A 23,724-nucleotide genomic window follows, 5' to 3' on the forward strand; every position below is an offset into this window, starting at 1 on the left:
TTGGTAAAAAAAAGAAACCCAAACAGCCTCAATTTTGGTAAAAAAACCCCAAACCGCCTCAAGTTTTGGTAAAAAAATAAATAAAAAGACAAAAACCCCAAAAAACCAAAACACAAAACGCCTCGAATTTTGGTAAAAAAAAAAAAAAAAAAAAGCCTCAAACTTCAAATTTGGGTTAAAAATGCACCCACAATTCAAATTTTGGTAAAAAACCCCTCCCAAATGTCTCAAATTTTGGTAAACACCCCCCCCCCCCAACTCAAAGTTTGGTAAAAACACCCCAACCAACACACAACAGTCAAATTTGGGTTAAAACTCCCCCAAACCTCAAATTTTGGTTAAAAAACCCCTCACATTTTGGTAAAAAAAACCCCCACAAACCTCACATTTTCATAAAAAGAAACCCCAAACCTCTCAAATTTTGGTAAAAAAACCCTAAATCCTCTCAAATTCTGGTAAAAAAAAAAAAACCCTAATCCTCTCAAATTTTGGTAAACAACTCAAATTTTGGTTAAAAAACCCTCCAAACCCCTGAAATTTTGGAAAAAAATCCACCAAACCTCTCAAGTTTTGGTAAAAAAAAATCCCCCAATGGCTCAAATTTTGGTTAGAAAACCACAAACCCCGCAAATTTTGGTAAAAAAACCAAACCCCAAGCCCCTCAAATTTCGGTGAAAAAATCCCCCAAACCCCCTCAAATTTTGGTTAGAAAACCCCCTGAACCCCTCAAATTTTGGTAATAAAAACCCTAAACCCCTCAAATTTTGGTAAAATATCCCCCAAGCTCCTCAAATTTAAGTAAAAAAATCCCCCAAGCCCCTCAAACTTTGGTTAGAAAACCACAAACCCCCCAAATTTTGGTTAAAAAAAAATGGAACCCCTCAAATTTTGGTAAAAAAAATCCCAAGCCCCTCAAATTTTGGTAAAAAAAAACCCCACCCCCCTCAAATTTTGGTAAAAAAACCTACAAACCCCTTATTTTGGTTAAAAAAAACCCTGAACCCCATAAATTTGGGTAAAAAAATCCCCCGAGACCCTCAAATTTTGGAAAAAAATCCCATGACGCCCTCAAATTTTGGTAAAAAAGTCCTGAGCCCCCTCAAATTTCGGTTATAAAACTACAAACCCCTCATTTTGGTTAAAAAAACCCCTGAACCCCTCAAGTTTTGGTAAAAATACCCCAGCCCCTCAAATTTTGGTAAAAAAAACCCCCAAACCCCTCAAATTTTGGTAAAAAAAAAAAAACTAAAACCCTCAAGTTTTGGTAAAAAATACCCCGAACCCCTCAAGTTTTGGTAAAAAACAACCTCCAACCCCTCAAGTTTTGGTAAAAAGAACCCCCGAACCCCTCAAGTTTTGGTAAAAAGAACCCCTCGAGCCCCTCAAATTTTGGTAAAACAAACAACCCCACCACAACCCCCTCAAATTTTGGTAAAAAAAACCCCAAACCCCTCAAGTTTTGGTAAAAAAACCCCTGAACCCCTCAAGTTTTGGTAACCCCCCCCCAACCCCCTCAAGTTTTGGCAGCAGCCCGGGCGGAGGGCAGGCTCACCGGGGGAAGAAGCCGGCGCGGGGCCGGTTTGATGCCAAACCGGCGCCGAGGTGCAAAACCCCCCCCCAAAGAATTTGGAAAATTCCCCTTTTCCTTTATTCTAAGAGTAAAACAGCCGGCGGACCCGCTGTACAGAAGGCTCCCCCAAAATCACACCCCCCCTCCCCGTACCCCCAAACCCCCCCTCCGGGGCCGCCGGCGAGGAGCCCCCCCCACCGCCCATCACCGCCGCGGCAGGAGGAGGCGGGCGGCGGCCCACGCCGCGGCGGCGGAGGCATGCAGCTGGAGCTCGGTATTCTTCGGCGCGGGGTCGGCCGGGCGGTTTTCGCTTTAAAAGGGGTTTCGGCGCAACGCCGGCGGCGCGGGTCCGAGGGGGGAGCCGAGGCGGGGGGCGGGGGTGATGATTTTTTTTTTTTTTTTTTCTTTTTTTTTTTTTCCTTTTCCCTCCCCCACCCCCGCCCTCCCCAGAGTCTTATTTTTGGATTTGAAATATAAAAAGCCGCAGGTTGATGTTTTTGGCCGCCAGCAGTTTGTTACACTCCACCGAATCGACGATGGGCAGCGCCATGTAATCCGTCTCGTTGTTCTCGTTGCTGAAGACGAAGTGGTAGATGACGGGGTGGATCTTGACGTCGTCGTAGGGCCCCTCCAGCAGCAGGAAGGAGCACTCCATGGGGGAATTGATTTTGCTTTTCAGGATCAGTTGGAAGGAGAGGGTACGTTTGCAGGAGAGGTTGGGGTTCCGCTCCGAGTCGTTCACCCGCGCCTTCAGCACCCAGGTTTGGTTGAGGACGGTCAGGCGCGGCGTCTCGTAGTACAGCCGGGTGATGAAGTCGTCGGTGCGGTAAGGGCGGAACTGGACCTCTGGAAAAAAAAAAACACAACAAAAACGAAAACAAAAGAAACACAGAAAAACAAACACACACACACACAAAAAAAAAAAAAAAAAATGGGGCTATCGGGATGGGGCAGGAACCGCCCCGCATCGCCATCCTTCGGTGACGCCGACCGGTGGCTCCTCCTCGCCGCCGTCTCCGCTCAAACCAGCGCCGGAAGCGAAACCGCGACCCGATATCCGCAATTAAACCTAACGAGCCGGCGCGGGACGCGACCCGCCTACGGCCGTTCGGCACCAGGAGACGGCGACGAGAGGGGCAGCTCCCGGCCACCAAAAGGCTTTACCGATGGCGTGCCGGCGACCGCGACCGGCTGCCGAAAGGTTTTCCCAGCATCCGACGGCGCAGCAGGACAGACAGACAGGATACGGTTCGGGTGGTAAGGCGTAATTTATTGGGGTTAGGCGTACAAACCGGCGAGCGAGGCAGCGCGGTAAAGCGTCACCGCAGGGCACAGACACCGGTGACGCGGCCCGGAGGCTCCCGGCACCGAAACGCTGCCGGCTCGGCGCTGGTGAAGGCACCGGTTTGGGGGTTTAGGGAGGAGCTGGGCGCTCACGGTGTCGGCGCTTCCAGGAGAGAGAGCGAGTCTCTGCCCGCGCCGAGGGGAAAACCCTTCCCCCTCCAGCCCCAATCCGGCGTTTCCCTCTCCGGTGAACTCGCCTCCCGGCGTTGGAAGTAAAAACCGGCCTTAGGCAGCGGTTCTAGCCCCGGTTTTAATACCGGCGTACCGAGCAGAGATCCGGCTTACCTGCTTCCGCGGCTTTCCAAACCCGTTATCGCCCGAGTCCCGCTCTGCAAACGCAACTGCCGCGGCACCGGCAGCTTTCCGGCGGGCGGGGAGAGGGGTTCGGTAAAACCCCTCGGCAAAGCAAGAACGGCGAGGGGAGGGCGACGCATCGCCGGTGCTTCTCCGGAACTCGATAAACCACGATGGGGAACGGCGTTTACCGTTTTGGTTTTAAAACTCCCACCGTTTCGGTTTCAAAACTCTCACTCGGCTCGCGGTCGAGGACGGCGGCTCGAGCCGAAACGCCGCCGCCACCGCCGCGCGCTCGGCAAAACCCTTTGCCGCTACCGACTCGGATCGCCGCGCGCGAGAAAAGCGGGTTTCGGCGGTGCGGAAACGGCATCGGCGCCCGAGGAGACGCGGCAGAAGGGCCCGGGGAAGCCGCCGCCGCGAGCCATTACCTGTGTAGCCGATTTTCTCGAAGCTGAGCAGGCTGAAGATGCTGTTATAAAGCTGCATTTCTTTTTTCCTCGTTTGGTCCATTTCGTCTAAAATCTCCATCAGCTCGTTGCCGGTTTTGGTGGGGTGGGTGCATTCGGCTTCGTGCACCGTCAGCTCGTGGTAAGGACCCTGCCACGGGCACCCGATCCGCTTGTATTTGCACTGGGTCACCCTGGGCGAGGCGGAGGGGGGAGAAAATAACGGTGAATATCGCGTGAACATTCCCCGGATCGGGATAAAAGGCGCAAAACCAGGCGGATCCGGCTGTGCCGGCGCCGGGAAGGGCGGCGAGGTGCTGAGACCTGTCACCGCCCGCCTCGTCCGGGTGAATTCGGAGCCGGCAGCCCCGGGTGACGGGAGTAAGACCGGTAAATCCGGGAGAGCTGTTTTCACACCCGGTGGAAAACCAGCGGGACACCGGCAGCTGCCGACCGGGCACGGCGGCGCACGCACGCCGGCAAGGAGGGAGGGAGGGCTCTGCCGCATGCCGAAGCGGTGCCACGTCCTCCCCTCAAACCGTCACCCCCCAAGGGAGGTGGGACGCAGCCGGTGGGTGTTTTGGGGCCGGATCGCCCCGTGCCGGGGGCTGGAGGGGGCACAGGGCGCTGCCGAGCCCCGATGGCTTCACCGGAGCCGGCTCCGGCAGCGCGGGGACGCCGGAGAAACCCTCCTGCCCACGGCACCCCGATTGCGGGGGCTCACCGCCGTGCGAGCCCCGGCTTCACCGGGACACCCCTCTCCGGGCAGCGAGGTTTCCTAAACCCCGCGCGTCTCTGTGCCGGGCCGGCGGAGCGCCGCGAGCCACGCCGGCAAAGCCGGCACCCCGCCGAAAGGAAGGGAAGCTCTTTACCTGTCCTGGCACTCCTCTTTCTGGTGCCGCTCCAGGAGGGATCGGGGGAATTGCTGCATGCAGAAGCCGCACTCGGAGGGCAGCTCGCTGACGGCTTTTTCCACGGCCAGGTTTCGGCAGCACAGGCTCTTACTGATCTCGCACCGGCAATTCGGGCAAGTGGCTTGTTCCTCCTTCAGCCGAGCGTCTGCCAGGAGGTGGATGAAGCAGCCGGCGCACATCAGGTGGCCGTTGGTGCACTGCGGGAGAGGGAAATAAAGCATCAGACTCTCGCCGGATCCGGCACGGGGGAAACAAGAGTTGGGCAAGAGGCAAACGAAGAGCAAACGAAGTGAATTCGGACTCATCGGCGCCGGAGAAAGACGCTTTGGCTTTCCCGCTCCTCCCAAAAAACCACGGGACTCGGGATAACCAAAAAACAGCCGGCGAGAGGGGAACGGAGCCCTCCGAGTGGGAACTACACCAAAATGGGGGAGGAATAAGCTTCCCCCCCGCTCCCTGTATCCCCCAGCTCCGTGGGATCCCGAAGGCCGGAACGTTCCCCGGCTGCCGGGTTAGCGCCGCCGGCTTTGGAAGAGTCGAGACCCCCCCGGTTAAACCGGTGGGATCGGCACAAAGCCCCCGAGGGAGAGGGGAAAAGACCCCTCCGGCGCAGACGAACCCACCGGAAAAAGCGATGGCAACCGGCTCCGAGGGCTCGGATCGCCGGGATGGGCCTGGGGTCTCCGAGTCCGACTCCGCACCCGGCACCCGTGTGCCGGGGATGAGCTCCGGAGCCAAACGCGGCATCCCGCTTCCCGAGGGAGAGCGCGGCCGGGCTGCCGGGCTTCAACAGGGGGATCGAAATAACCCAATAAAGGGGTTTTATTCCAAGTTATTCACATTTTGATACGGGGCGGCAAGAGAGGACCCGCGTGCCGGCTGCGCCCCGGATCGCCGGAATCGCCCTCTCCTTCCAGCTCGCAGACGCGCTCACTCGGAATTCTCTCTGTGCGTCAAAATAAAACCCCCAAATCTCTGTTTTTCGGGGGGGAAAAAAAAAATCAGTTTAAGATGCGTTTGCACCGGCTGCCGAGCTGTGCCGGGTGAAACACGGGACCGAGACGCTTCGTGGCAGCCCCTGTCCAAAGCGAGCGGCACCGGAGCGATCCCAATCCGGTCTCCTCCATCTGCCCTGAAAACCAGAGGGAAAGAGCAAAGAGCCGGCGCCGGATTTCCGGAGTTTGCCGAAGGCGATGGGCCGGGAGTTGGGGGGAGAAGCCGTCTTCATGGCTGCGGGTGTCCGGGCAAAGGCATCGCCTGTAAAACGCCCGGCGGAGCGGGCGAAGATCCCACCGAATCCGTCGGGAGCTGCCGGAGCTGCTCAGGAGGCGGATGGCATCCGGGCCGGACGCGTCCTCCCTCATCTCCGGCGACGGCAGGGATCGTTCGAGGGACACGCGGCTGTTCCCGAGGGACGGGAAAGCTCCCGCCGGCGGCTTCGGGCTCCTGCGGTGAAAATCCTTCCCTCGAATCCGGCAGGAGGGCTGGAACGCCGTCACCTCCAGGACGAACTCCGTGACCAGTGAGGGCAGAGCCGGCAGCTTCCCGGCCCGGCCGGGACACCGCAGCGGGGTTCAGCCTGTCGCGGGGGGTCACTCCCCAAATTCCAGCGAGATTCCTGCCGGCGGGATGGCCGGGAGCTCGGTAAACATCTCCCCGGGAGCGCCGGGAAAAGCTTTAATCCTCCGCCGGGATGGGAAAGGCCTGACCCTGCTGCCGGGATTAGCGCCGATCTGCTTACCCAGGACATCCATTGTTCCGGCTCCAAAAGGTTTCGGATTTTCCCTCCTGCCGGGCCCGGAGCGCGGCAGCCGGGTGTTAAACCGGCCCCGCCGCGATGCTGCCGAAGCACGGTTACCAGATGAGGGTCCCGGCTCCGAAATACCCGCGATGGCTTCGGGACGAGCGCAGGCACGCGTCCGGCTCAAAATCCCTCACGGTTTAGGCTCGGCACGGTCCCGGTGAGGCGCCGGCTTTCCCCCGCGGGGCCTCGCCGCTGCCGTGCTAAAAATACCGGCAAGCCAGCCAAAACAAGAGGCGAAAGCCGGCTGAGCGCTCCCACAACCGCGGCGGTGACGGCGGCTCCTCCGCGGCGCGAGCGTGTAATTACAGCCGCTCGTTAGCGCTTCGGCCCTGACGAACCCACCCGACGGTGGGAAGGCGCCGGCACGGCCACGCCACCGGCCGACATCGCGGTCGCTCCCGGTTTTAATTACATCCCTCGTCATAAATAATTAAACAGGGGGACGAGTGACCGCAGGAGCGAGGAGGAAGAGGAGGCCGTGACGAAGGACGCAGCCCCCCCTGCCCAGCAAGCGGAGCCGGTTTGGCAAGCGCCGGCACCGGATCAGCGGGGATCTCTCACCGGGCGCGGCTCCGGCGAGGTTTTAATGCTTTTAATCGTCACTGCCGGGGGGATCCCCCCTCGCCGAGCCAGCGGCCATCGTACGGCACCCCCCTCCCCAAAATGAACCCCCCAAGCGAGGCGGGGGGGGAGCACGCGTCCCCCCCCCGGCTCTGCCGCCACCGTCACCGGCCGCGCCGATGCCGGATATTCTTAGTATGTGACCAGCAAAGTGTAAGATCACCGAGGGGATGACCTTTGCGTCCAGGCTCTGTCGCCACCGCAACCGACTGCCAACCGGTCAAGCACCGAGCGGCCGTGCCGGCGGCTCTGCCGTCACCGCGGGGCTGCCGGCGGGTCCGCGTGCCGCGAAATGGATGCTGGCCGGAGGGAAACATGCCGGCACCTTTACGTAACCGCCGGCTCCGCTCGGGTGAGCGCCGGCGATGCCCGTCCCGCTCCCGGCCTGGGCAGGGGAACCCCCCGGTGTGGCACAAACTGGGATAAACTGGGGGTGGGGGGGGTGGGTTGAACCCAGCCCCCCCGCGGGGTGAGTGGGGAGGGGCTGGGGGAGGGCGAGCAGTGCTGGGGTTCCTGGGGGGGGAGGTCAGGGTGCTGGGGGGGGAGGGGTAAGGGGGTCCGGAGCCCTCAGGGGTGGGTGTCTGGGGGGACCCTGGGGTCCCTAAAGGGGGAGGGGACCCTAAAGCCCCCAAGCAGGGTGGGGGGGAGCACCTGAACCCCCCCGTGAGTGGCGGGGGGGGGGGGTGGCAGGGGGGAGCCCCCTGCAGGGTGGGTGCCCATGGGGACTGGAGGGGGGGGTCCCCGAGGCCATGGGGTGACAGCGACCGGTGGGGGGGTCCCCCTGGTTGGGGGGAGAGGGGGGGTCAGTGCCCCAGCTTGGGGCGTCCCCCTGGTTGGGGGGGGGACACACACACGGACAGGGGGGTCCAGTGCCCCCCACAGGGCTGAGGGTGACCGGGGGCTTGGGGGGGGGGGGGGGGGGGGGGGAGACACAAATGTGGGTGCAGGGCCCTGGGGGGGGATCTGGGAGAGAAAGGGGGTGGGGGGGTCACACAGGGCGGCCCTGGTGGGTGCCAGTGGGGGGGGGCAGGTGTCGGTGACCGGTGTAAGGGACACAGAGGCCCCGGGGGGGGCTGTGATTGATTGGGGGGGGCGGACAGGGACACAAGAGGGTGCGGGGGGTGTCGGTGACAGCGGGAGGGGGACACGGAGCCCTGGGGGGGGGGACACGACGACACAAGGAGGCCCCGGGGGGTGTCACTGACTGGGGGGGACACACGGAGAGAGGGATGGGGACGACAAGGAGGGTGTCGGTGGCCACTGAGGGGACAGGGAGGCCCCGGGGGGGGAGGGGGGGGGGGGTGTCGGTGGCCACCGGGGAGGCCCCGGGGCCCGGCCGTACCTGGTAGACCGAGGCCTTGGGCAGGTCGAGGCAGACGGTGCAGCACAGCACGGAGTAGAGCCGCTCCTCCAGCTTCACGCTGCCCGCCGCCCCCTCGGGCCCAGCCGCCCCCGTTCCCGCCGCCCTCAATCGTTTCTTGGGCGGCGCGTCGGGATCGGCGCCCGCCTCACCGTGAGGCCGGGCCCCACCGAGCAGCGAACCCGCCTCCTCGGCACCGCCCGCCTCGCCCGGGCCGCCCGCCGCCGCCGCGGGGCCGGGGAGGGCCGCGGAGGGGGCGGAGGGAGCGGCCGGGCCCCCGCCGGCCTCACGATCCTCCGCCCCGGACATCATCGCCGCCGCCGCCGCCTCACCCCGCCACCGCCGCCGCCGCCATCTTGGCCGCCCCCCCCAACCCCGCCCTCCCGGTCCGTCAGGGCCACCGCCAATCACCGCCCGCGGAAGGCGGTGCCGCCGCAAGGGCGGCCAATGAGAAGGCGACGCCGACGCCGGAGCCACGCCCCCCCCGCCCCCGCCGGGCCCGGAGTCGCAAACTTCAACGCCATCCCCCCCCCTCCCCCCGCGAGGGCGGGGAGGGGCGGGGCCCGGCGCGGCGTCACACGGCAGCGGGCCAATGGGCGAAGGGGGGCGCCAGAGGGGGCGGGGCCTGGACGAGGGGGCGGGGCGTGTGAAGGGGAGCGCCCGGGGGGTGCGGGGCGCCCCAGTGAGGGTCCGCCAGTGCGGGCCAGTACGGACCAGTACGGACCAGTACGGACCAGTAGGGACCAGTAGGAACCAGTGCGGGCCAGTGAGGACCAGTAGGGACCAGTGCGGGCCAGTACGGACCAGTGCGGACCAGTAGGGACCAGTAGGGACCAGTAGGAACCAGTGCGGGCCAGTGAGGACCAGTAGGGACCAGTGCGGGCCAGTACGGACCAGTGCGGACCAGTACGGACCAGTAGGGACCAGTGCGGGCCAGTACGGACCAGTGAGGACCAGTGCGGACCAGTACGGACCAGTAGGGACCAGTGAGGACCAGTAGGGACCAGTGCGGACCAGTGCGGACCAGTAGGGACCAGTGAGGACCAGTAGGGACCAGTAGAGACCAGTGTGGGCCAGTAGGGACCAATGAGGACCAGTAGGGACCAGTGCGGACCAGTAGGGACCAGTAGGGACCAGTGCGGGCCAGTGAGGACCAGTAGGGACCAGTGCGGGCCAGTATGGACGAGTAGGGACCAGTGTGGGCCAGTAGGGACCAGTGCAGACCAGTGAGGACCAGTAGGGACCGGTGCGGGCCAGTGAGGACCAGTGCGGACCAGTAGGGACCAGTAGGGACCAGTGCAGGCCAGTGAGGACCAGTAGGGACCAGTGCGGGCCAGTGACGACCAGTAGGGACCAGTGCGGGCCAGTGAGGACCGGTGTGGACCAGTACGGACCAGTAGGGACCAGTGCGGGCCAGTGAGGATCAGTAGGGACCAGTGCGGACCAGTACGGACCAGTGTGGACCAGTGCGGGCCAGTGCGGACCAGTATGGACCAGTGCGGACCAGCGTGGACCAGTAGGGACCAGTGTGGACCAGTAGGGACCAGTGCAGACCAGTAGGGACCAGTGCGGACCAGTGTGGGCCAGTGAGGACCTGTAGGGACCAGTGCGGACCAGTGCGGGCCAGTGAGGACCAGTAGGGACCAGTGCGGACCAGTGTGGACCAGTAGGGACCAGTAGGGACCAGTGCGGACCAGTGCGGGCCAGTGAGGACCAGTGTGGACCAGTACGGACCAGTAGGGACCAGTGCGGGCCAGTTTGGGCCAGTAGGGACCAGTGGGGGCCAGTGAGGACCAGTGCGGACCAGTAGGGACCAGTGCGGACCAGTGTGGACCAGTACAGACCAGTAGGGACCAGTGCGGGCCAGTGAGGACCAGTGCGGACCAGTGAGGACCAGTGCGGGCCAGTGTGGACCAGTACAGACCAGTAGGGACCAGTGCGGGCCAGTGAGGACCATTAGGGACCAGTGCGGGCCAGTTTGGACCCGTATGGACCAGTAGGGACCAGTGCGGGCCAGTGAGGACCAGTAGGGACCGGTGCGGGCCAGTGCGGGCCAGTACGGAACAGTAGGGACCAGTGCGGGCCAGTGAGGACCAGTAGGGACCAGTGCGGGCCAGTACGGACCAGTAGGGACCAGTGCAGGCCACTGAGGGCCATTAGGGACCAGTGCAGACCAGTAGGGACCAGTAGGGACCAGTACGGAGCACTAGGGACCAGTGCGGACCAGTACGGACCAGTAGGGACCAGTGCAGGCCACTGAGGGCCATTAGGGACCAGTGCGGACCAGTAGGGACCAGTAGGGACCAGTGCGGACCAGTGCGGACCAGTAGGGACCAGTGCGGGCCAGTGAGGACCAGTAGGGAACAGTGCGGGCCAGTACGGACCAGTAGGGACCAGTGTGGGCCAGTAGGGACCAGTGCAGACCAGTAGGGACCAATGTGGACCAGTGCGGGCCAGTACGGACCAGTAGGGACCAGTGCGGACCAGTACGGACCAGTAGGGACCAGTAGGGACCAGTGCGGGCCAGCGTGGACCAGTAGGGACCAGTAGGGACCAGTGCAGGCCAGTGAGGACCAGTAGGGACCAGTGCGGGCCAGTGAGGACCAGTAGGGACCAGTGTGGGCCAGTAGGGACCAGTGCAGACCAGTGAGGACCAGTAGGGACCGGTGCGGGCCAGTACGGACCAGTAGGGACCAGTGCGGACCAGTGCGGGCCAGTGAGGACCAGTAGGGACCAGTGTGGGCCAGTATGGACCAGTGCGGGCCAGTGAGGACCAGTGCGGATCAGTACGGACCAATAGGGACCAGTAGGGACCAGTACGGACCAGTAGGGACCAGTGCGGACCAGTGCGGACCAGTATGGACCAGTAGGGACCAGTGCAGGCCAGTGAGGACCAGTAGGGACCAGTGCGGACCACTGTGGACCAGTAGGGACCAGTGTGGGCCAGTGACGACCAGTAGGAACCAGTGCGGGCCAGTGAGGACCGGTGTGGACCAGTACGGACCAGTAGGGACCAGTGCGGGCCAGTGAGGACCAGTAGGGACCAGTACGGACCAGTGTGGACCAGTGCGGGCCAGTGCGGACCAGTATGGACCAGTGCGGACCAGCGTGGACCAGTAGGGACCAGTGCAGACCAGTAGGGACCAGTGCGGACCAGTGTGGGCCAGTGAGGACCTGTAGGGACCAGTGCGGACCAGTGCGGGCCAGTGAGGACCAGTAGGGACCAGTGCGGACCAGTAGGGACCAGTAGGGACCAGTGCGGACCAGTGCGGGCCAGTGAGGACCAGTAGGGACCAGTGCGGACCAGTGTGGACCAGTACGGACCAGTAGGGACCAGTGCGGGCCAGTGCGGACCAGTAGGGACCAGTGCGGACCAGTGCGGGCCAGTTTGGGCCAGTAGGGACCAGTGGGGGCCAGTGAGGACCAGTGCGGACCAGTACGGACCAGTGCAGGCCAGTGTGGACCAGTACAGACCAGTAGGGACCAGTGCGGGCCAGTGAGGACCATTAGGGACCAGTGCGGGCCAGTGAGGACCAGTAGGGACCGGTGCGGGCCAGTGCGGGCCAGTAGGGACCAGTGCGGGCCAATGAGGACCAGTAGGGACCAGTGCGGGCCAGTACGGACCAATAGGGACCAGTGCAGGCCACTGAGGGCCATTAGGGACCAGTGCAGACCAGTAGGGACCAGTAGGGACCAGTACGGAGCACTAGGGACCAGTGCGGACCAGTACGGACCAGTAGGGACCAGTGCAGGCCACTGAGGGCCATTAGGGACCAGTGCAGACCAGTAGGGACCAGTACGGACCAGTAGGGACCAGTGCAGGCCACTGAGGGCCATTAGGGACCAGTGCAGACCAGTAGGGACCAGTAGGGACCAGTAGGGACCAGTGCGGACCAGTATGGACCAGTAGGGACCAGTGTGGACCAGTAGGGACCAGTGTGGGCCAGTGAGGACCAGTAGGGACCAGTGCGGGCCAGTACGGACCAGTAGGGACCAGTGTGGGCCAGTGCAGACCAGTAGGGACCAGTGCAGGCCAGTGCGGACCAGTGTGGACCAGTAGGGACCAGTAGGGACCAGTGCGGACCAGTGCAGATGAGTACGGACCAGTATGGACCAGTATGGGCCAGTACAGACCAGTGTGGGCCAGTACAGACCAGTGCAGACCAGTATGGATGAGTGCAGACCAGTATGGATGAGTGCGGATCAGTATGGACCAGTGTGGGCCAGTACGGACCAGTGCAGACCAGTATGGATGAGTGCAAACCAGTACAGACCAGTGTGGACCAGTACAGACCAGTGCGGAGCAGTACGTGCCAGTACAGACCAGTGTGGCCCAGTGTGGCCCAGCACCCCCCAGCCCCAGTGTGACCAGTGCCCCAGTGCCCCCAGCCCCAGTGTGACCAGTGCCCCTGGTAACCCCAGCCCCAGTATAACCAGTGTCCCCAGTGCATTCCCAGCGTCCTCTGTGCCCCCAGTGTGACCAGTGCCCCCAGTGCCCCCCAGCTCCAGGACCCCCCGTGCCCCCAATTCCCCCCAGCCCCAATCTTCCAGTGCCCCCAGCCCCAGTGGAACCAGTGCCTCCCGTACAGTCCCAGTGCCCCCCAGCTCCAGTGTCCCCAGTACCTCCAGCCCCAGGCTGACCAGTGCCCCCAGTGCCCCCAGTCCACCCCCTGTGCTGGGGTGAGGGGCCGCCCCGCAGGGGTGGGGTCCCCCTGCCCCAGAGAGGGGCCAGGAGCTGCCGGGGACCCCAGGGTGCCACGCTGTGCCGGGACCCCACCCCTGGGTGCCGTGCCGGGGACCCCCACCCCAGGGTGCCGTGCCGGGGACCCCAGGGTGCCACGCTGTGCCGGGACCCCACCCCTGGGTGCCGTGCCGGGGACCCCCACCCCAGGGTGCCGTGCCGGGGACCCCAGGGTGCCACGCTGTGCCGGACCCCACCCCAGGGTGCCGTGCCGGGACCCCCACCCCGGGGTGCCCCCTCTCCCAGCCGAGGCGGCGCGCGTGCCGAGCGTGCCGTGGCCGTGGCGGCACCGCCGGGTGCCGGCACCGGCCCAGAGCCCCGGCGCTTGGGGACCTTGGCCCCGGCCCCGCGCCAACGAGGGCCCCGTAAGGACGCGGAGGGGCGACCCGCGGGTCACCGCCGGTTAACGCCACAAACTGACACCTATAGGCGCCCGTCTCGGGGCAGAACCGTAACCGGAGCCCGGCTTTACTGCTCCTCGCCGCCTCGGTCGACGCCGAGCTGCTGCACCCGCAGCGCTCGCTCTAGTGCCAGATTCCCGGCCGCCAGCACCCATGGGTGCCCCTCGTGGCGGGTGCCGGGCAGCGGTATCGGCAAGAGGTTCCCGGCGGCCAAGAGGAGGCCGCCCAGCGCGCCGGGCCCGTTGGCGGTGAGGACGGAGAGGGCGAGGACGCTGCCGGCGGTGAGGACGGTGACGGCGCGGGCGGCCAGGACGCGGCCCTCCTCGGGCAGCCGAGCGGCGGCGGGGGCCAGCGCCGCCGCTCCCCCCAGCAGCAGGTTGGCGGTGGCCCGGTCGCCGCTGAGGCGGTGGAAGCCGAAAGCCACCAGCGGTTGGGCCAGCATGGCCGAGACCCAGGCGCCGGGCAGGGGGTCGGGGTGGGGGTGGTCGGGGTCCCCCCCCGGGGTCCCCCCGGCCCACAGGGGCTCCAGGGCGTCGCTGGCGGCCGCCAGCGCCTGCAGCAGGAAGCCGGCCGCCGGCCCGCCGGTCACCTGCGGGGAGAGGGGACGGGAGGTGACCGGAGGGCAGAGGGGGGTGACACGGGACGGGCTGGGTGACAGGGGCTGGCCCGGTGCCAGGACCCCCAGTGCCCCCAGTGGCCCCAGTGCCCCCAGTGCCCCCAGTATCCCCAGCCCCAGTGGCCCCAGTGGCCCCAGCCCCAGTATCCGCAGTGCCCCCAGTATCCCCAGCCCCAGTGGCCCCAGTATCCCCAGCCCCAGTGGTCCCAGTATCCCCAGCCCCAGTGGTCCCAGTATCCCCAGCCCCAGTGGTCCCAGTGGCCCCAGTGCCCCCAGTATCCCCAGCCCCAGTGGCCCCAGTGCCCCCAGTGTCCCCAGTATCCCCAGCCCCAGTGGTCCCAGTGGCCCCAGTGCCCCCAGTATCCCCAGCCCCAGTGGCCCCAGTGGCCCCAGTGCCCCCAGTACCCCAGTCCCAGTGTCCCCAGTGCCCCCAGTATCCCCAGGCCCAATGGCCCCAGTATCCCCAGCGCCCCCAGTATCCCCAGCCCCAGTGGCCCCAGTGGCCCCAGTGCCCCCAGTGTCCCCAGCCCCAGTGGCCCCAGTATCCCCAGCCCCAGTGTCCCCAGTGCCCCCAGTGGCCCCAGCCCCAGTGGCCCCAGTGCCCCCAGCCCCAGTGTCCCCAGTATCCCCAGCCCCAGTGTCCCCAGTGCCCCCAGCCCCAGTGTCCCCAGTGCCCCCAGTAACCCCAGCCCCAGTATAACCAGTGTCCCCAGTACCCCCCAGCTCCAGGACCCCCAGTGCCCCCAGCCCCTGTGTCCCCAGTGTGACCAGTGCTCCCAGTAACCCCAGCCCCAGTATAACCAGTGCCCCCAGTGCAGTCCTGCTGTCCTCTGTGCCCCCAGTGTCCCCAGTGCCCCCAGTTTCTCCCAGCCCCAGTGTGACCAGTGCCCCCAGTACCTCCCAGCTCCAAGACCCACAGTGTCCCCGCTGTCCCCTCTGTCCCCGCTGTCCCCGCTGTCCCCTCGGTCCCCTCTGTCCCCGCTCTCCCCGCTGTCCCCTCGGTCCCCGCTGTCCCCTCGGTCCCCTCGGTCCCCGCTGACCTGCCGGGCCCGCCGCGCGCAGAGCAGGCAGACGGCGCAGAGCAGCGCCTGGGACAGCGCCCGGCCGCCCCCAGGGCCGGCACCCATGGCTGGGGCGGCCTCCCGGGCCTGAGGGAGCGAGGGGACGTCAGCGCGGGCCGGCGCGGACGCCCCCTCCCCGGTGTCGTTGTGTGTCCCCTCCCCCCCCCCCCGCCTCCGGTTCCCGGCCCCCCCCCCCCCCCCCCGCCCCGTTCCCGGTACCGGCACTTCCGGCCTCCAGGCGCGGCCACCGAGGCGCGGGCTGGAGCGTCGCGCGGGGCGGGGCGAAGGGCGGGGCCACGAGCGGCGAGAGAGGCGGGCTGGGCGGGGCGATGGGCTGGGCGGGGCCACGGGAGAAGGGCGGCGGGCGGGGACACCGGCGGGGCGGGGAGGTGGGCGGGGCGGTGGGCGGAGCCGCGGGCTGTAGGCGGGGCTACCGCGCCTGGCCCAAGGGGGGGAGCGGCGGGGCCCGGGGCGGGGGCGAGCGTGTACAGGGGTGGGCAAGGGGTGTGCAAGGGGTGTGCAAGGGGTGGGAAAAGGGCGTGCAAGGGGTGGGCAAGGGGTGTGTGTGAGGGTGTGCAAAGGGTGTGCAAGGGGTGTGCAAGGGGTGTGCAAGGGGCGTGCAAGGGGTGTGCAAGGGGTGTGCAAAGGGTGTGCAAGGGGTGTGCAAGGGGTGTGCAAAGGGTGTGCAAGGGGCGTGCAAGGGGTGTGCAAGGGGTGTGCAAAGGGTGGGCAAGGGGCGTGCAAGGGGTGTGCAAGGGGTGTGCAAAGGGTGGGCAAGGGGCGTGCAAAGGGTGTGCAAGGGGTGTGCAAGGGGTGTGCAAGTGGTGGGCAAAGGGTGTGCAAGGGGTGGGCAAGGGGTGTGTGTGAGGGTGTGCAAGGGGTGGGAAAAGGGTGGGAAAAGGGTGTGCAAGGGGTGTGTGTGAGGGTGTGCAAGGGGCGTGCAAGGGGTGGGAAAAGGGTGTGCAAGGGGTGTGTGCAAGGGGTGTGCAAGGGGCGTGCAAGGGGTGGGCAAGGGGTGTGCAAAGGGTGGGCAAAGGGCATGCAAGGGGTGTGTGTGAGGGTGTGCAAGGGGTGTGCAAGGGGTGGGCAAGGGGTGGGCAAAGGGTGTGCAAGGGGTGTGTGTGAGGGTGTGCAAGGGGTGTGCAAGGGGTGGGCAAGGGGTGGGCAAAGGGTGTGCAAGGGGTGTGTGTGAGGGTGTGCAAGGGCGTGCGCGGGTGCCCCTGTAACTGCTGGGCCCAGCGCCCCTTCGCAGCAGCAGCTCCACTGAGCGATGGGGGCCCTGCTCGGCTCCGCGCGCACACTCACACTCACACACACACTCACACACTCACACTCACACTGACACACTCACACACACTCCCACGCCCACACTCACACACTCACTCACACTCACTCACACTCACACTCACTCACACTCACACTCACACTCACACTCCCTCGGCCCCCTCCCCTCCCCCACCCCACTCTCCCGCCGCAGCGTCCCCGCTCCGGCCGGCTCTGTGCCCAGCGAGGCTGGACTGGGCCGTTACTGGGCCATTCCTGGGCCGTTCCTGGGCTGTTACTGGGCCGTTCCTGGGCCGTTACTGGGCCGTTACTGGGCCGTTACTGGGCTGTTACTGGGCTGTTACTGGGCCGTTACTGGGCCGTTACTGGGCTGTTACTGGGCTGTTCCTGGGCCGTTCCTGGGCCGTTACTGGGCTGTTCCTGGGCCGTTACTGGGCCATTCCTGGGCTGTTACTGGGCCGTTACTGGGCTGTTACTGGGCCGTTACTGGGCCGTTACTGGGCCGTTACTGGGCTGTTACTGGACCGTTACTGGGCCGTTACTGGACCGTTACTGGGCTGTTACTGGGCCGTTACTGGGCCGTTACTGGGCTGTTACTGGGCTGTTCCTGGGCCATTCCTGGGCTGTTCCTGGGCCGTTCCTGGGCCGTTCCTGGGCTGTTACTGGGCTGTTACTGGACCATTACTGGGCCGTTACTGGGCCGTTCCTGGGCTGTTACTGGGCTGTTACTGGGCCATTACTGGGCCGTTACTGGGCTGTTCCTGGGCTGTTACTGGGCTGTTACTGGACCGTTACTGGGCCGTTACTGGGCCGTTACTGGGCTGTTACTGGGCTGTTACTGGACCGTTACTGGGCCGTTACTGGGCTGTTACTGGGCCGTTACTGGGCTGTTACTGGGCTGTTCCTGGGCCATTCCTGGGCTGTTCCTGGGCCGTTACTGGGCCGTTCCTGGGCTGTTACTGGGCTGTTACTGGACCATTACTGGGCCGTTACTGGGCCGTTCCTGGGCCGTTACTGGGCTGTTACTGGGCCGTTCCTGGGCCGTTCCTGGGCTGTTACTGGGCCATTACTGGGCCGTTACTGGGCCGTTACTGGGCCGTTACTGGGCTGTTACTGGGCTGTTACTGGGCCGTTACTGGGCCGTTACTGGGCTGTTACTGGGCTGTTCCTGGGCCGTTCCTGGGCCGTTACTGGGCTGTTCCTGGGCCGTTACTGGGCCATTCCTGGGCTGTTACTGGGCCGTTACTGGGCTGTTACTGGGCCGTTACTGGGCCGTTACTGGGCCGTTACTGGGCTGTTACTGGACCGTTACTGGGCCGTTACTGGACCGTTACTGGGCTGTTACTGGGCCGTTACTGGGCCGTTACTGGGCTGTTACTGGGCTGTTCCTGGGCCATTCCTGGGCTGTTCCTGGGCCGTTCCTGGGCCGTTCCTGGGCTGTTACTGGGCTGTTACTGGACCATTACTGGGCCGTTACTGGGCCGTTCCTGGGCTGTTACTGGGCTGTTACTGGGCCATTACTGGGCCGTTACTGGGCTGTTCCTGGGCTGTTACTGGGCTGTTACTGGACCGTTACTGGGCCGTTACTGGGCCGTTACTGGGCTGTTACTGGGCTGTTACTGGACCGTTACTGGGCCGTTACTGGGCTGTTACTGGGCCGTTACTGGGCTGTTACTGGGCTGTTCCTGGGCCATTCCTGGGCTGTTCCTGGGCCGTTACTGGGCCGTTCCTGGGCTGTTACTGGGCTGTTACTGGACCATTACTGGGCCGTTACTGGGCCGTTCCTGGGCCGTTACTGGGCTGTTACTGGGCCGTTACTGGGCCGTTACTGGGCTGTTACTGGGCTGTTACTGGGCCGTTACTGGGCCGTTACTGGGCTGTTACTGGGCTGTTCCTGGGCCGTTCCTGGGCCGTTACTGGGCTGTTCCTGGGCCGTTACTGGGCCATTCCTGGGCTGTTACTGGGCCGTTACTGGGCTGTTACTGGGCCGTTACTGGGCCGTTACTGGGCTGTTACTGGGCTGTTCCTGGGCCATTCCTGGGCTGTTCCTGGGCCGTTACTGGGCCGTTCCTGGGCTGTTACTGGGCTGTTACTGGACCATTACTGGGCCGTTACTGGGCCGTTCCTGGGCTGTTACTGGGCTGTTACTGGGCCATTACTGGGCCGTTACTGGGCCGTTCCTGGGCTGTTACTGGGCTGTTACTGGACCATTACTGGGCCGTTACTGGGCCGTTCCTGGGCTGTTACTGGGCTGTTACTGGGCCGTTACTGGGCCGTTCCTGGGCTGTTACTGGGCTGTTACTGGACCATTACTGGGCCGTTACTGGGCCGTTCCTGGGCTGTTACTGGGCTGTTACTGGGCCATTACTGGGCCGTTACTGGGCCGTTCCTGGGCTGTTACTGGGCTGTTACTGGACCGTTACTGGGCCGTTACTGGACCGTTACTGGGCTGTTACTGGGCCGTTACTGGGCCGTTACTGGACCGTTACTGGGCTGTTACTGGGCCGTTACTGGGCCGTTACTGGGCTGTTACTGGGCCGTTACTGGGCCGTTACTGGGCTGTTACTGGGCTGTTCCTGGGCCATTCCTGGGCTGTTCCTGGGCCGTTACTGGGCCGTTCCTGGGCTGTTACTGGGCTGTTACTGGACCATTACTGGGCCGTTACTGGGCCGTTACTGGGCTGTTACTGGGCTGTTACTGGACCGTTACTGGGCCGTTACTGGGCCGTTACTGGGCCGTTCCTGGGCTGTTACTGGGCTGTTACTGGACCGTTACTGGGCCGTTACTGGACCGTTACTGGGCTGTTACTGGGCCGTTACTGGGCTGTTACTGGACCGTTACTGGGCCGTTACTGGACCGTTACTGGGCTGTTACTGGGCCGTTACTGGGCCGTTACTGGGCTGTTACTGGGCTGTTCCTGGGCCATTCCTGGGCTGTTCCTGGGCCGTTACTGGGCCGTTCCTGGGCTGTTACTGGGCTGTTACTGGACCATTACTGGGCCGTTACTGGGCCGTTACTGGGCTGTTACTGGGCTGTTACTGGACCGTTACTGGGCCGTTACTGGACCGTTACTGGGCTGTTACTGGGCCGTTACTGGGCTGTTACTGGGCTGTTCCTGGGCCATTCCTGGGCTGTTCCTGGGCCGTTACTGGGCCGTTCCTGGGCTGTTACTGGGCTGTTACTGGACCATTACTGGGCCGTTACTGGGCCGTTACTGGGCTGTTACTGGGCTGTTACTGGACCGTTACTGGGCCGATACTGGGCTGTTACTGGACCGTTACTGGGCCGTTACTGGGCCGTTACTGGGCCGTTCCTGGGCTGTTACTGGGCTGTTACTGGACCGTTACTGGGCCGTTACTGGACCGTTACTGGGCTGTTACTGGGCCGTTACTGGGCCGTTACTGGGCTGTTACTGGGCTGTTCCTGGGCCATTCCTGGGCTGTTCCTGGGCCGTTACTGGGCCGTTCCTGGGCTGTTACTGGGCTGTTACTGGACCATTACTGGGCCGTTACTGGGCCGTTACTGGGCTGTTACTGGGCTGTTACTGGACCGTTACTGGGCCGATACTGGGCTGTTACTGGGCCGTTACTGGGCCGTTCCTGGGCTGTTACTGGGCTGTTACTGGACCGTTACTGGGCCGTTACTGGACCGTTACTGGGCTGTTACTGGGCCGTTACTGGGCCGTTACTGGGCTGTTACTGGGCTGTTCCTGGGCCGTTACTGGGCCGTTCCTGGGCTGTTACTGGGCTGTTACTGGACCATTACTGGGCCGTTACTGGGCCGTTACTGGGCTGTTACTGGGCTGTTACTGGACCGTTACTGGGCCGATACTGGGCTGTTACTGGACCGTTACTGGGCCGTTACTGGGCCGTTACTGGGCCGTTCCTGGGCTGTTACTGGGCTGTTACTGGACCGTTACTGGGCCGTTACTGGACCGTTACTGGGCTGTTACTGGGCCGTTACTGGGCCGTTACTGGGCTGTTACTGGGCTGTTCCTGGGCCGTTACTGGGCCGTTCCTGGGCTGTTACTGGGCTGTTACTGGACCATTACTGGGCCGTTACTGGGCCGTTACTGGGCTGTTACTGGGCTGTTACTGGACCGTTACTGGGCCGTTACTGGGCTGTTACTGGACCGTTACTGGGCCGTTACTGGGCCGTTACTGGGCCGTTACTGGGCCGTTACTGGGCTGTTACTGGGCTGTTACTGGACCGTTACTGGGCCGATACTGGGCTGTTCCTGGGTCGTTACTGGGCCGTTACTGGGCTGTTCCTGGGCCGTTCCTGGGCTGTTACTGGGCCATTACTGGGCCGTTACTGGGCTGTTACTGGACCGTTACTGGGCCGTTACTGGACCGTTACTGGGCTGTTACTGGACCGTTACTGGGCCGTTACTGGACCGTTACTGGGCCATTACTGGCAGGGCCACGGGGCCATGCCCTGCCGGGGGGCGAGGGTGGGCGAGGGGTGGGCAAGGGGGTGCAAGGGGGGTGTGTGGGGAGCGCGCGGGGCTGGCGTGGGGTGCCAGGGGCGTGCAAGGGGGTGTGCGAGGGGGTGTGCGAGGGGGCGTGCAAGGCAGCGTGCAAGGGGGGCCTGCGGGGAGTGCGCGGGGTGTGCAGAGTGTGGCAAGGGGTGTGTGAGGGGTGCGTGTGGGGTGTGCAAGGGGGGTGCGAGGGGGGTGCGAGGGGGTGCCCGGGGGACGTGTGCGGGGCGTGCATGGGGAGCAAGCGGGTGTGCGAGCTGTGCACGTCCACACGGCTTTTGCACGCCCCCGGGGGTGGGGTGGGGACCCCCGGCCCCCCCCCGTGCCCCCCTACCCCCCCCCCCCGGAGCCGTTTCCTCTGGTGCCGTCGCTGCTTTTCAGGAGACCCCGACCCCCCCCGGCTGCAGCCTCCGCCCAGGGGTCTGGGGAGCGATGGGGTCTCCCCTCAGCCTCCTCCTCTCCAGGCTGAACAAGCCCAGTCCCTCAGCCGCTCCCCATCAGCCTTGTGCTCCAGACCCTTCCCCAGCTCCGTTGCCCTTCTCTGGACACGCTCCAGCCCCTCAATGTCTCTCTGGGAGCGAGGGGCCCAACACTGAACACAGCGTTCGAGGTGCGGCCTCACCAGTGCCCAGTGCAGGGGACGGTCACTGCCCCAGTCCTGCTGGCCACGCTAGTGCTGATACAAGCCAGGATGCCGTTGGCCTTCTTGGCCACCTGGGCACACTGCTGGCCCACGTTCAGCTGGCTGTCGACCAACACCCCCAGGTCCTTGTCCACCGGGCCCTTTCCAGCCACTCTTCCCCAAGCCTGTAGCGTTGCATGGGGTTGCTGTGGCCCAAGTGCAGGACCTTGCACTTGGCCTTGTTGAACCTCATGGAGTTGGCCTTGGCCCATGGATCCAGCCTGTCCAGGTCCCTCTGCAGAGCCTGCCTACCCTCCAGCAGATCAACACTCCTGCACAACTTGGTGTTGTCTGCAAACTGACTGAGGGTGCACTCGATCCCCTCGTCCAGATCGTTCATGAAGACGTTAAACAGAACTGGCCCCAGCACAGAGCCCTGGGGACACCGCTTGTGACCGGCCACCAACTGGAGTAAACTCCATTCCCCACCACTCTTTGGGCCCGGCCGTCCAGCCAGTTCTTTACCCAGCGAAGAGTCCACCCGTCCAAGCCATGAGCAGCCAGTTTCTCCAGGAGAATGCTGTGGGAAACGGTGTCAAGGGCTTTACTGAAGTCCACATAGACAACATCCACAGCCTTCCCCTCATCCACTAGGCGGGTCACCTTGTCGTAGAAGGAGATCAGGTTGGTCAAGCAGGACCTGCCTTTCCTGAACCCATGCTGGCTGCGCTTGATCCCTTGGTTATTCTCTACATGCCGTGTGATGGCACTCAGGATGATCTGCTCCATCGGCTTCCCCGGCACCGAGGTCAGGCTGACAGGCCTGTAGATCCATCCCATCCCACACTATCCCATCCCATGCCATCCCATCCCACCCATCCCCATCCCCATCCCATCCCCATCCCCATCCCATCCCCATCCCATCCCCATCCCATCCCATCCCATCCCACCCCATCCCCATCCCATCCCCATCCCCATCCCATCCCATCCCATCCCCATCCCATCCCATCCCATCCCATCCCCATCCCCATCCCATCCCATCCCATCCCCATCCCCATCCCATCCCCATCCCATCCCATCCCATCCCATCCCCATCCCCATCCCATCCCATCCCACCCCATCCCCATCCCATCCCCATCCCCATCCCATCCCATCCCATCCCATCCCATCCCATCCCCATCCCATCCCACCCCATCCCATCCCCATCCCCATCCCCATCCCACCCCATCCCACCCCTATCCCATCCCCATCCCATCCCATCCCATCCCCATCCCATCCCATCCCATCCCATCCTGTCCCATCCCCATCCCATCCCCATCCCATCCCATCCCCATCCCATCCCATCCCATCCCATCCCATCCCGTCCCATCCCCATCCCCATCCCGTCCCATCCCATCCCATCCCATCCCCATCCCATCCCCATCCCATCCCATCCCCATCCCATCCCCATCCCCATCCCATCCCATCCCATGCCCATCCCATCCCATCCCCATCCCATCCCCATCCCCATCCCATCCCATCCCATCCCCATCCCATCCCCATCCCCATCCCATCCCATCCCATCCCCATCCCATCCCCATCCCCATCCCATCCCATCCCATCCCATCCCATCCTGTCCCATCCCCATCCCATCCCCATCCCATCCCATCCCCATCCCCATCCCATCCCATCCCATCCCCATCCCATCCCCATCCCCATCCCATCCCATCCCATCCCATCCCATCCCATCCCGTCCCATCCCCATCCCCATCCCGTCCCATCCCATCCCATCCCATCCCATCCCATCCCCATCCCATCCCATCCCATCCCATCCCATCCCATCCGCATCCCATCCCATCCCCATCCCCATCCCATCCCATCCCATCCCACCCCTATCCCATCCCCATCCCATCCCATCCCATCCCATCCCATCCCCATCCCATCCCCATCCCATCCCATCCCATCCCATCCCCATCCCATCCCCATCCCATCCCCATCCCCATCCCATCCCATCCCCATCCCCATCCCATCCCCATCCCATCCCCATCCCATCCCATCCCCATCCCATCCCCATCCCATCCCATCCCATCCCATCCCATCCCCATCCCATCCCCATCCCCATCCCCATCCCCATCCCATCCCATCCCATCCCATCCCCATCCCATCCCATCCCATCCCATCCCC

The 23,724-nt window shown here is 64.0% G+C and overlaps 2 protein-coding genes and 1 long non-coding RNA gene across 3 annotated transcripts; all 3 read right to left on the minus strand.

Moving 5' to 3' along the window:
• Nucleotides 1-1,982: 1,982 nt before the first annotated feature.
• On the minus strand, nt 1,983-8,713 carry ZFTRAF1 (zinc finger TRAF-type containing 1). The gene is made up of 4 exons (XM_075490411.1): nt 8,339-8,713; nt 4,530-4,768; nt 3,640-3,851; nt 1,983-2,416 (listed from the first exon to the last, which is right to left on the minus strand). The coding sequence occupies exons 1-4, from the start codon at nt 8,666-8,668 to the stop codon at nt 2,025-2,027; spliced, it is 1,173 nt and encodes a 390-aa protein (XP_075346526.1). The 5' UTR covers nt 8,669-8,713; the 3' UTR covers nt 1,983-2,024.
• On the minus strand, nt 5,560-7,481 carry LOC142404013 (uncharacterized). Its single transcript, XR_012773713.1, has 2 exons — nt 6,313-7,481; nt 5,560-6,189 (listed from the first exon to the last, which is right to left on the minus strand). It is a non-coding gene; the product is annotated as an uncharacterized LOC142404013 (long non-coding RNA).
• A 4,822-nt stretch (nt 8,714-13,535) lies between the features above and the next one.
• TMEM276 (transmembrane protein 276) lies at nt 13,536-15,614 on the minus strand (the record flags this gene model as incomplete). The annotated part of the gene is made up of 2 exons (XM_075490276.1): nt 13,536-14,087; nt 15,155-15,614. Coding segments are annotated over 2 exons (982 nt in total), but the record flags the coding sequence as incomplete, so codon positions are not given.
• Nucleotides 15,615-23,724: the final 8,110 nt, after the last annotated feature.

This window comes from Mycteria americana, unplaced genomic scaffold (assembly GCF_035582795.1).
Source record: "Mycteria americana isolate JAX WOST 10 ecotype Jacksonville Zoo and Gardens unplaced genomic scaffold, USCA_MyAme_1.0 Scaffold_53, whole genome shotgun sequence".
Taxonomy (NCBI): domain Eukaryota; kingdom Metazoa; phylum Chordata; class Aves; order Ciconiiformes; family Ciconiidae; genus Mycteria; species Mycteria americana.